The sequence below is a fragment of the Amblyomma mixtum genome, chromosome 2 (assembly GCF_055824585.1).
Source record: "Amblyomma mixtum isolate Tamu chromosome 2, ASM5582458v1, whole genome shotgun sequence".
Taxonomy (NCBI): Eukaryota; Metazoa; Arthropoda; class Arachnida; order Ixodida; family Ixodidae; genus Amblyomma; species Amblyomma mixtum.
In genome coordinates this window covers 198,393,817-198,406,449 of record NC_143013.1, presented here as the reverse complement: position 1 = coordinate 198,406,449, position 12,633 = coordinate 198,393,817, and the positions used below count along the sequence as shown (strand labels likewise).

At 49.8% G+C, this 12,633-nt stretch overlaps 1 protein-coding gene across 1 annotated transcript; it reads left to right on the top strand.

Annotated features, from left to right (window-relative positions):
- Positions 1 to 3,377: 3,377 nt before the first annotated feature.
- Positions 3,378 to 12,135, top strand: LOC149362165 (membrane metallo-endopeptidase-like 1). Its single transcript, XM_089568235.1, has 4 exons — positions 3,378 to 3,688; positions 5,368 to 5,560; positions 7,173 to 7,319; positions 10,162 to 12,135. Exons 1-4 carry the CDS (start codon positions 3,378 to 3,380, stop codon positions 12,133 to 12,135), a joined length of 2,625 nt encoding a protein of 874 aa, XP_089424361.1.
- The last annotated feature ends 498 nt before the right edge of the window (positions 12,136 to 12,633 follow it).

Genomic DNA, 12,633 nt, shown 5'->3' with positions numbered 1-12,633 from the left:
TCAGTTTCAAACGCCCTGCTTTATCTCGAAGCCAGTATGCCCGATTTAATTTCCCGCTTTCAAATACTCACGGTGCGAACTTTCCTCAGGTCGTTGGACCCGATGACTAATGTCAGTACTCCTATTTTTGTGTCTCAGCAGGCCTTATTTTTTTACCATCATTGGCCACGGTATAAAATGCCACAAATTACCTTAACGCAGAAACTTTTAACCCCGATTGGTGTTGATCTCAGTTCCTTGCAGTGGGTTGACGACACGCCGGCAGCAGTGGAATTCCATTTTGACCACATCTTCCCATCTCATGCGAAACACATGCCCACAAACATTTTAAACGGCATTCTTTCTGGTCATATAGCGGAATTCCCCCATCATGTGGTGCTTTCTACTGATGCCTCCGTCAGCGGCCAAAAAGCTGCAGTTGGCATCTTTTCGCAGGATTTGGCATGGAGCTATTCTGTCCGCATCCCAGATTATATCCCCATATTCTTTGCGGAATTTTTGGCTCTTGGAATGGCCCTGCACAAAATTCCGTGTCATGTATCTCACGTTATCATCCTGGCTGATTGCTTGTCAGTTTTAGTCTCCCTTGAAACTTCCCAAAAATATTTTTTGTGCAGCTTCCTGCGATTTTTTGTCCCGTCCACTTTAAAGGAGGTCCGTTTTGTCTGGGTTCCTGGTCATGCAGGCATTCATTCCAACGAGGTGGCTGATTATTTAGCAAGGTCAGCTCTTGACGGGCCAGTAACGCATCCCGTCCCGAATTTCAGTCTGCTGGCGATCTCCAGGTTTCAGCGGTTCCAACACATATCAGCCAGGTTACGCGATCCCCTACTAAATACTGCTGATTATCAGCACTTAGCGTATAAATGGAACATCCGTTCGTGTAAAACCAGGTAGTGTGAGGTATCAATGACGCGTCTGCGGTGCAGGATTCCCAGTTTAAATTTATACCTATGCAGATGTGGGTGGTCTCCAACAAACCTATGTGATTCATGCGGGGTCGTTGAATCTGTGGACCATTTCCTCCTCTCCTGTCCAAAGTTCGCACTTCAGAGAAAGATTTACCTGGAGGTCCCTCTCTCCAGGTTAGGGCTCCCGTTATCTATGCCAGTGCTATTATCGTTCGGAGCGAGCGCCAAAGGATTTGCTTTGAGTTCAATTTGTGAGAATCTACATGATTACATAATTGCAACTGGTAGGTTGATTTGCTAACTCCTTTAAAAGTCTCGGAGTTTTTTTTTTGTTTTTTTTAATTCTTATTATTCTCGCCAAAATGTTCTTTGTTATTTCACTTCAAATATTCTTCTGTCGTTTTTCATGAATACATTTTTCAAAATTCACGTTTAATCCTATGAAAATTTTCTTATGTATACCACTACACCTTGGCCAATCCCCCCACGTGGGTATGTGCCATTATAAAGAGGTGAAGAAGAAGAAGAAGAAGAAATACTGATGCTCGGGCTCTTCCTCATTTGCGTACGTTTTATAAATACCAATCACTAACCCATAACCTACCAACACTTTACAAATACGGATAAACAGAGGGCATGAACAAAAAGCATTTGCATTCTCATTTTGTGTAGCTATGATCTATGTATTTTGCTTCTTCTTGCATCGTATACGATTTTCATTGCTCCACAAAGAGTTGCGTTTTGTTGATAGCTGGTTATATCACTCGAAATTGCCATTGTCCTAACCTGTAGCGTTTATTGTCACGTCCTTGGATTTAATATTGTTTAGTAGTAAGATTTCCACTGCCTTCATGATGCTGCTGCTATGTAAATGGTATATTTCTGTGTACCTTTATCTCAAGAGACCATCAAGTTATTTCTGGTAAATAAAGATGTATTGTAATTATCTCTGCATGTCGCCACTTGCTCGGGGCTCATTATTCCTCCCGTAGCTATTCAAGCAGTCGTTCATTAAATTAATGTGTGTTGAGCTAAGGTTCCTTATGATGGCATTGGTGGCTTTGTATTTTCCCTGGGCTGTGTTGCATTGGGCCGCTCTTGCCGTCGCATATACTTCTGTCATAGTGATGGCTGCGTCTGGACTAGTATTCGAAGCACCCGTGAAATGAAGGTAGCGTGATCGGATTAGTCGAGCGCTATTGTACCGGTTTCGTAGTGTTTGTTTCAATTCCTGATATGTCGCCTGACATTTGCAAGCAATTTATTTGTAACGTGCGGGTAACTGTGGCTTTGGTTTTGCCCGGGTCAGTTCAGCTTCTATCTTAAGATGCCGGTCCCCTAGATTTCTTTTCTGCAGTCATGCCCCATACAAAAAGACAGTAGTACAGATTTGACTGTACTACACTATTTTATAATTTTCTTTAGCAAAAATGGTTAGAGGGCCTTAGTAAAAGTATATCTATATGACGTTAACCATGTTTTCACACGTTCCAGTTCATTGGAGGTCCTCGAAGGTAGCGCGACGCCATGCAGTACCGTATATGGCTTCTCCATATATAAAATATAATAACAATCATCATCAGCCTGACTACGACCACTTCAGGCCAATCCCTCTCCCGTGTCTTCCCAATTAACCCTGTGCCTTGCCAGTTGCGGTCACCGTATTGCCCCAGACTTGTTACCTCATCCGCATACATAACTTTCTGCCGCCCCCTTCTATGCTTGCCTTTTTTTGGTATCCATTCCGTTACCCTTAAGGACCAGTGATTATCTGTGCAAAGTAGCATCCTCACAAACACGTGTGTATTGTGGGTTTTCCTGGTCAAAATCCTTCCTGGCACCGATTTAAGATTCCATTATATTCTAGATACTGCATGAGATGGCATTAAAAATTTATTCCAAAACCGTTGAACGACACATTCTGAGTGCTATTGGCCAATAACTGGATGGAAGTGCCCCTTCCGTCCTGTTTTCAGTACCGGCATAACGACTGCCGCCTTTCAGGCTACGGGAGGTGTCTTACAAAAGCAATATTACACTCAACCCAGGCCGAAACCGATACACTGCAACAGTAGGAGCAGCTACTGCTGTTGTTGGCCTCTGGTGGAGTGGAACATCCCCACAGTGGAGAACTGGCCACGGTGTGTTGCACATTCGAACGGTAGTGACACCTGCAGGGACTTTCTTACGCGATGGGCGCATGGGGGAGCTTCGACAATGAAGAAGACGAAGCCGCACGAGATAGGCGCGCGAATGCGTTCTGATCCCCGCTGGACGCGAGAAAAACTGACTGACTGGCCGCCCGCTAGCCCCAGCTGGAGACCTGCCCTCTTTACATCGACGTGATGCCGCACAGCTTGCGCAACCACGACCTGCTGCGATAGGAAGCGAAACCCCGCGCGGCGTCGCCAAGAAGGGACCGGGGGACTGCCGACCAGGACGCCCTTCCCTTTCGGTCGGGTAGCCATGGAAGAACAGGGCGAGGCGCCCGCCCAGGGCCCGGCTAGGAAACGAAGCGCCGACGAGACCAGGCATGTGAGTCGTCGCGGGCGGAAAGACGAGCACTCCTCGTCCTCATCTGGCGCGTCGAGGTTCGGGGGAGGCGGCACGCCCAAGGGCGAGCTGCAGGCTTCTGGGACCTTGGGTCGCCTCCTGAAGTCGCGCCGTTCCAGTTCGAAGGAGGCGACGGGAGCCGTGGCCGCGATCAGTGCACGCATCCCGGCAGCTGCAGAGGTCACTCGGCAGGACGTCACGCTACGCCAGGGTGTCTCCGGGAGGTGAGCAACTTCTCTATAGTACCGGGGAATAACACGTGCATGCGTTCTTGTAAGTAGCACGAGCGCTTTTGATAAGGGAGTTACTCAATATACACCAACGCACACATATGGCTACTAATGAGTAATTACTCCCTTATTACAAATCTGCTCCCCCTTGGGAGATTCCAGTAAAGATGGGACCAACACCGCTGCCACTTCGAGTTCATCAATTTTCTCTAGCCCTTCCATATGCCGGACGTCCCGGTTAGCTCATTTGTTAGTGCGACTGCTCCGGTGAGGCAGTGGTCCCTGGTTCAGGCCCCTGATCAAGACAAGCTTTTCTTCTTTGAGCAACCTCTAAAGCTTTCCGCTACAGCCGGATGGCTGCGCTGGAATGGATGCTAATGAATAATTACTCCCTCATCACAAATCTACTCAACCTTAGGAGATTGCATCAACATGGGTTCAACACTAGCGCTGGTGCGTCTCTATCGGTTAGGCTGTCTCATCTTCTGCACATATACAAGGAACCAACTGTTGAGACCTATACGTTGCAGATGTGCTGCGTACGGCTGACATACTTATGTTCTATTGGTTTTCCTTTTGATTTTCTATGACCGCTGGGAATAAGTGGCGGGAGCGCAAGAATCATTTTATAGCTCAGATTTTGCAGAGAAGAGCAAGACTATCGTGATAATTTCCATTCGCGCGCAGAATTATTCCGGACTCCCTAGTTTTCTCAAAATTACAAGTGTAAAATATCGGAGGAGTTGCGCGGTGTTCTTTACCGGCGGCCAACGGGTGGCGCTAGTTGACGACGGCCAGAAAAGCTGGCCATGGTGTCGTCTGGAGCTGTTGTTGCACAGTAGACGCCATGAGCGCGAGGCTAGACGACTCTCAGAAACTTGCTGTTTTTAGGTAATCACGAACCAACCATATGCGCCTGCAAACCTTCGCATCCGCCCCGACGGTTCAGTGGTTATGGTATTCGGTTGCAGCCGTCGCGGTAGCTGAGTGGTTATGGCACTCGGCTGATGAGCCGAAAGGCGCTGGTTCGATCCCGACCGGGGCGGTCACTTTCGATGGAGGCGAAATTCTAGAAGCCCGTATACTGCTCGACGTCGGTGCACGTTAAAGAGCCCCAGGTGGTCGAAATTGCCGGAGCCCTTCACTAGGGCTCCCTCATAGCCTGAGTCGCTTTGGGAAGTTAAACGCCAATAAACCAAACGAAACCAAACCATTCGGTTGCTGTGCCTAACGTGGCGGGAATAAGTCCCGCGACCTTGGGCATAGCAGCCGAACGCCGTAACCATTTCGACGCATTTCGACGTCTTGCTTTTATGGCGCTTAAGTGGTTAAGGCTGGCATGAGCGTCAAACGCGAGGGTAAGTATGTCTGTTTTTGTAGAAAAGAAATACCTTTTTCTTCGAATATTATAGCTTGATCAGCAGCTTTGTTCATTGAAGCCAGTAAAAACGTAAGACGAGTCCGCGCGCGTATTTTTCCCTCCGTAGGAAGCTAGGGTGAAAAATAATGGTCGAAATTTGGAGCTCTCTACTACGGCCTCTCTCGCAGCGTGTAGCACGCGTACTTGTAGCTGTCGCATCGTATACCTGTTGGTACGATAGCGCGGGTCCACACACAGTTGCCTGTAGTCGTCACTGACTGTAGCCGCTGGGCCTGATTCTACGCGCGAGCAGTGCGGCGAACGCCGGTCACCCGCGACTTCGGGACGAGCATACGACAAGGACCGAACTGACGGACCTGGGAGCCGAGTACAGCAGCATGCGGCGACCGCCCAACACCCTAAGCCTCGCCGAGAGGAGAGCGCTAGAAGGTCCCGCGCTCACTATGACCAGCGCACCCGTCATCTCCCGAGGCACGCACAAGGAGGTATGTGCGCAGGACTGACTTCGCATATTGTTCTTCCGTGCGTGCAATACCGCGAAACCGCCATGCTGTGGCTGTTGACCGAATGTTGCCTGGAAGCGCCTCACGAATGCGACGCGCCTTTTCAACCTTTCCCGGCCTGCCCACACGAGGCCTACCACCGACAAGATGAGAGCGCTGGGCGACCATATGAATTTTGAAAATATTGTAGAGCAATGAAAACGAAATCTTCCGAGATAAATTTGTGGGGTGCTATGTAATGGTTATGTTTGACAGAGTTCATGGAGCTACGTCCTACTTTCTCGCATTCGTGTGTAAAAACTGAAGAAGGGAGTAGTTGCGGCGGCAAAACAGTTTATTACGGTATGCAAAAGCGTCCAGTGATGGGTTAAATGATCGCAGTATATATGTCAGAAGTTACACACGTGCGGACGTCCTTCCAGGTATGACGTTCTATCGCTCCTGCTCTCCAAATTGACCACAACCTAAGCCAAGCGTCACTACCTAAGCGTCAACATATATGAGATTCGTTTAGCTTCGACGAAACTTGTTGTTGCACTGTCATTCAGAGCGCTGAATGAACAGGACGGACGTCACCACAACCTGCTATATCCCATGTCGTGTGCGCTTATACGCGTTTTCTGTATGACTTCTTTCGCGCCGAGTTGAAGATAGGTTAGGTGTCGGCACACGACAGGTTTGGCGTGTCTTCCTGAGAGATGGTGGGTAGTTTTTTCCCCGTGGCGAAGGATACATTTGTCAATTCTTCCACCTCCTCATCAATTGCTGCATGACTCAAGCAGAGGCGGCAGAATATGCGTGGGCGTGCATCTTGACCACTGAAGGTAACACGGAATATGCACAACTTTTGCCCACGTACCCTTCGTTTTCATGACGGGCTATCACGCTTGATTCAGGCTAAAAAGAGAAACGTGAATAGTTTCGTTTATACGGCGAAAAGTGTAACAGTTCTTCAAAGTCTTTCACGAACCATATTATCTAGTACATTTTTTTCGAAGAGAAGGGCTTGTTTCCACAAGTAAGAGGACTGCTGGAAGATTTCGCAAAGTGAAATTTTACAATAATCCGCTCGGGACTTTTGAGATATTAATATTCTTTTGAACAGAAGCGACTGCACTGAGAATTTCCTCTTGAGTCTGTTACAGCAGTAGATGCATGAGCTTGGGTTGCGAAGTGCCTTCTGATGGACAGGTGGCGGTAGTTCCTTTCTGTTAGGAGCCTTAGTGCACGAAGATTGGATGGTTAGTGAGTCATTGCGGGGTTCATGCGTGACAGCGAGGAGGAGAGACAAAGGAATCGGATAGAAACAGGCTTAACTTTTCACGTATTTTTGGGATGCTCTGTTCCTCGCTTAAAGTTGACGCATACGTTGAGCTGAAGTCGCGGCTGCCACTAGATGTGCTAAAGGCAGCTCATTTGTACCTTCCTTTAGATTTGTTAGCATTCCTAGTCGTGCGCGGCTGCTTTGTGCAGGCAGGTCGGCGAGCTTTGAATGACCGTTGGATCCTTGATTTTAGTGCCAACCAACCCTGTTTTTCCTCAGAGGAAGGTACGTTTGAAGGTTGAAGGATGATTGCTGGGACAATTCTTGCAGTGCACAGTGAACAATCTCATCCTGAAGCCCTTGAAAGAGAAGGGATCCCCTGAAAGAGAAGTCTTCGCGCCAGTAGCATACACAGCGGAGGAAGTGATGGTAGTGTTTGTGTGGAAGCAGGACATTAACCTTACGGTGGACCTGCCGGCAACTGCACAGCCTGAGGCACTTAATGAACTGGAATAGTTTCTCCTTCCACTGTCCCAAAAGCAGTACATCGGAGGTACAGTGCCTTGTTATAGGGCAGCGGTGTAGTTTGCAGATGACCATCTAAGGGGCATCGTCGTTAATACGAGTCCTGAGAGTGCGGTGATAGTGAACACCGAGGTGGCGCTTCCACATATGGAGAGCGTCTTGGCACTGCTTAGATGCGTTGCATCAGCTGTGCACTTTGAAGAAGCATTAGTATGACGTACAGAATTCCTTGTATTGTCGGATGCGGTAGCAAAAATGTTCTGAGGTCGATGTCGCTGCCCGAAAGCGCTTTGAGTTCAAGAAGCTTAAACATTTTGCAGCATCCATAGCTACGTGTTGCAGCTCCTTGTACCGGATTTTGGTATAATATACGGCCCATCATAGAACACCGTAGTAGAACTACAGAGTAGAAAGGGCAGTTAAAAAAACTAAGACAATTGCCTGGCCCGCACAGAACGATATTCTACATATTCGAGCGATATTCTTCGGAACTGTTGGATTAGTAGGCACACAATTTCGAAGCGAAATTATTCACGCTTTCGTCTGCCACGCTGAGAGCCGCTTACTCCAGAACCATCTCTGCGATGGTTCGGAGACCCCGCGGCTGCGGCTATTGCACACGTCCGCAATAGCTTCTCTGAAAGGTTTTTAATGTGCTCATGAAGCCGAAAAAAAATCAAGGTCTGAAACGCAACATGGTTCTCATGTCGTTTCCTCGGCTAAAAGTAGCATAATATACTTCTTAGGATATACGAGTTCTGAGTGCGAGTTACAACGTTTTCCGGAATTATATTAATTTCGCAGAAGATCATTAGAATATGAGGCCTTCGAAGTGTTTAAAAATGCTAACATTGTATTGGATGCACTCTAAATATTAGATATTTGTACATTTTCGTGTAATATGACCCTAATTGTCCTGCACGGCCATCACCAACACGCAGGTGATGGCGAGTCGCGATAACACTGTTTCCGAGCGCATGCGGACTAGGCCCACTCACGTCTAGCCGTGAGTGGCATTTGAGTATGTCCTGGACAATGGGGAACCTGGTGGTGCAGCCGATACCGAGTGTACAGATCTTAGACGCCTCGGCGCAGGCAACACACCACTTCCCGCAGATGGCACCCACGGTCCTGACCCGAGCGGAAGAAGTCGGCAGTCACCTTTTCTTGTCCTCATCTCCGTCTTTCACTTCCTTATTCGCTTGCTCGCAATAGTCCTGCCTCCTCCTTTCTTCCTACGTCATTTGTTCCCAACGTCTAGGGTTAACGTAGTGTTTCTAACTACCCTTAGTTACGACATATTAGGTTATAACTAGGGCTGAAGCTGGCCAGGCCAGGGCTTTTTTAGGTTCCTGTTTAATTCCTTGCTCCTTGGTGTTTCTCCATGGTTGGTACTTGGCAGGGTTACCGAACAAAACAAATCTTAGTGTCGATGAACTCAATGAAATGCTCACGACTTTCGTCGTTTCTGCCGCATGCTATAATACCCCAGCCCAGAGGAGTGGCGCCACGACTAAGTGTGGTAGAGCACCGCCCCGGTGGCTCAGTGGTTACGGCGCTCGGCTGCTGACCCTAAAGACACGGGTTCGATCCCGGCCGTGTCGGCCGAATTTCGATGGAGGCGTAATTCTAAAGGCTCATGTACTGTGCGATGTCAGTGCACGTTAAAGAACCTCAGGTGGTCGAAATTTCTGGAGCCCTCCACCACGGCGTCCATCATAGCCTGAGTCGCTATGGGACGTTAAACCCCCATAAACCAAACCAGCGGTGCTCTGTGTACCTCACTATGTCAACGCACTCGTAGAAATGAACCGTGTGAGACGTGCGAGGCGTTACGACGGTCCACTAAGAAAACCGCAGAACACCAGCGGCAGTCGGCCGATTTTGGAGCGCAGAGCGGCTACGGCGTAACCGGCAGAACCAAGGAGGAACAAAGCGGAGGAGACGACGGCTACGGGGGTGATGGCACGAGGAGGAAAGTAAAGGAGGGAGGGTACGGTGGGAGCGAAGAGAGCGTGAGAAGGAACTGAAGGAGGAGGGTATGGCCATGTATGGCCGCTTTGCTGCGCCTGCTGTGAAACGCGCCGCCGAAACAGAGGACAAGCGCCGCCATAGTTCGGCACTGCGTGTTCTGTGTACGACCGCCTCATGCTTCAGATACCCAACGGGTGCGCTCAATGTTCGCGTTACAGATTGTTGCAAGCGTACAGCGAATTTAATATCACACTTTACGTGATGTTTTACTGTCCACACCGACCAATAGCCATCGTCATCTTTACCCCGCTTGCGCTTTACCTCTCACGCTGGCAACCGTCTCCCTTCGAAAGCTGCATTCCAGTGCACTATGTGTTCTTGGCAGTGAATCGTCTCACAGGCCACCAGCGAGTTGTCCCCATGGTAAGGCGACGACTGGGAAGGGTAGGAAACTGCATGTGCATTCCATTTTCCAGCCAATCCAGAGGTCAGAAACAATTCCGTGCTTAGTGGTCAGAGCTAAGCGAACTGGAGAGTCAGACCACTTTCATGGAAAACGTATGCGGCAAAAAGAAGTTCTTATTACAACGGTTTTCGCATCTCCACCGGGGCTACCAGAATAGCTTCATTTCCCCATGCCTTAGACGATGTGATCGCTGTGGACCCTCAAACCGCCTACACATGCAAGGATCATTCGCATGAAAACTCAATTATCCTCTAGCACCATCTGCACTAAAGTAGTTGAAACCGAGACTGCGCCTTCCCTTTGGCAGTGACGCATTGGTTTTGCAGCCCGCATTTCACCCTTCTTCTCATTCAGGGAACGACTGAAGGGATACGCCCCTCGACACTTGTGGGGGTGTCCTCTCTGATCGCTACCACCGTACTCGTTCTGGGAGCATTGCTGTACCTGCGCTTCATTGATAAAAGACCGGAGACGGCGGTGAACGTGTGCACGAGCGCTGCTTGCAAGGTGTACTCCAGGTGGCTGCTCGACTCCATGAACGACTCCATCGACCCGTGCCAGGACTTCGCGGGTCACGTGTGCCACGGGTGGAATAAGAAGCGCGCGCTCTCCGTGCGGGAGGAGGCGTTCACGGCAGCCTTCGACCGAATGTCCCGCCTGGTGAGGTCCATCGTCATCCCGGACGTCGGCCAGAACAGGCTCCAGCGAGCAGCCCGCTTCTACCGCAGCTGCGACCGAGTCCTGAAGGGCGAACGAGACGAGCTGCCTGGGGTCAAGCTGGCGCTACGGCAGGCCGGCATCGTCTGGCCAGCCGTAGCGAAAAGCCATGACACACTGCATCTGCTCCTGTACGTGGCACTGAGACTGCACTGGTCCGTCTTGCTTCCTATGGGAGCGACACCGCGCAAGGACGGCACCGACATCGTGTTCCACTACCCGACAGATCTGATACTGATGGTGAAGAAATACCTGGAGATAAGGTCGAATGCTGACTGGGGAATGTCTTATGTGCAACATTTACGCAACGTATTTGGCAGCAGAAAAAGCGGCCCCTCCGAAACACTAGCGGAAACAAAAAAGTTTTTGCAAGATGAAGAGTACGCCATATTACGGTTGTACGACGGCTACGCTACTAGCACTGAGCCGCAGTCTCTGAATGACTCTATACTTTACAGTAGCGTGCCCGGAATTACAGAATCACGCTGGAAAGCAGTGCTGGATTCGTTCGGAATCAACATTAGTGCGCCTGTGAATTTTCGAACTGAGCTCACTTCGTACGTTCCAACGTTCTTCCAGGTCTGGGCAGAGATTGGCGACAAATCAATGCATGTCCTCCTGTCCTGGATGACTGTTCAACTGGCTGCCCTATATGCAAATCGTCGCCTGATCTTGAACTTCTTCGGGGCAAAGGAAGCGGAGCTTCGTTACGGTGCATTCTGCTATAGCCGAGCTTATATCCTGTCGGGGAACGCCGTGTTTTCGGCTTACATCAGAAACATGCTTGCCGGCAACGCCCGAGCCCAAGCCGAAGACATGGCGCTGGCCGTTCGCCAGTTCTTCTACGATCGACTGCGGCGTTGGTCGGCGTTTAGTGCCAACTATTCTTTCATCGCAGACTGGAACTCTACGGGGAACGTCTTTCGAGTCTTTAACGATGCCTCGGAGAGCGACGACTATGCCAGTGGGAGTTCAGAACAGCCAACAGCAGACATGACGGACTCGCTCGTCCAGAACTGGGTCAACGGTGCGGGCCCGCTCAGTTCGGCCTCGTCCACCGTGTCTTACGCTGCCATCGAGAACCTACGGTTTTACATGTGGGTGAACGACACCGCGCTACTGCCGTATGTGTTCGCCTTCCCGCTCTTCGACAGGGACTCCACCTTGGAGATGAACTACGCCGGAGTCGGAGCGGAACTGGCCCGAGCAACCAGCGACTACTTCGTGCGCACCTACCAGGACGACCATCGCGTTGAAGATGTCAAGCAGTTTATGGAATGCGTGGCTAACAGTTCTGCAAGAACTGGAGGAGAAATAAGTGCACCGGACACGGCTGCAGTGAATGCGATCGCTGCAGGGCCGTTGCTGGACGCCTACCGCAGCCGTTCGCAAAACACTCGGCGCCGTCTTCCCGGACTGGAGCGCTACGTCGGAGCGAAGCTGTTCTTCGTCGCGTACTGCTACACAAAGTGCCCCGGCACCCTGACGCGCGTCGCGGGTGAAGCAGACTGCAACGAGATTCTCCGCCACGTGCCGGAATTTGCTAGCGTCTTTGCATGTGCCTCCGGCACACCGATGAACCCGACGGCGGAACGGTGCGAACTGTTCTGATCAGGTGACTGCGTGTGCTTAAAAAAGAACGGAATATTTATCAGTTGAAACAGAGACGAAAGCTCGGTTCCCAGTCGTGCGTACAGAGATGTATCGTAGATGCGTTACTTTGACTGTCAATTTCGTCCAGAATGATGATTTTTTTCTACACGCTTTAATTGGGCGACGACTACAAAGCAGATGATCAAACCTGACGTTCTGAAAACTCTCTTACGTAATCTGGTAACGTGTTAATCCTTGAGATCTCCTTTTACCCATCATGTAAAGCAGCTAGAAATGAAGACTAGCTGCATATTGTTGGTCTGTAGCTATATCTCACACAGCGAATTTGAACTTACTCTGCTGGTTTTTGCATAATATGAAAACCACGAAAGCTGGTCATAGCGCAATGTTTCAAAAGGCTGTTCGGCTCTTATTTTGTCTGTGCAAGCAGTGGTGGCCTATTAGTGGACAGACGGATATTCAAGCTAAAGTATTCCTGAAGCGTCTTTCTTTGTC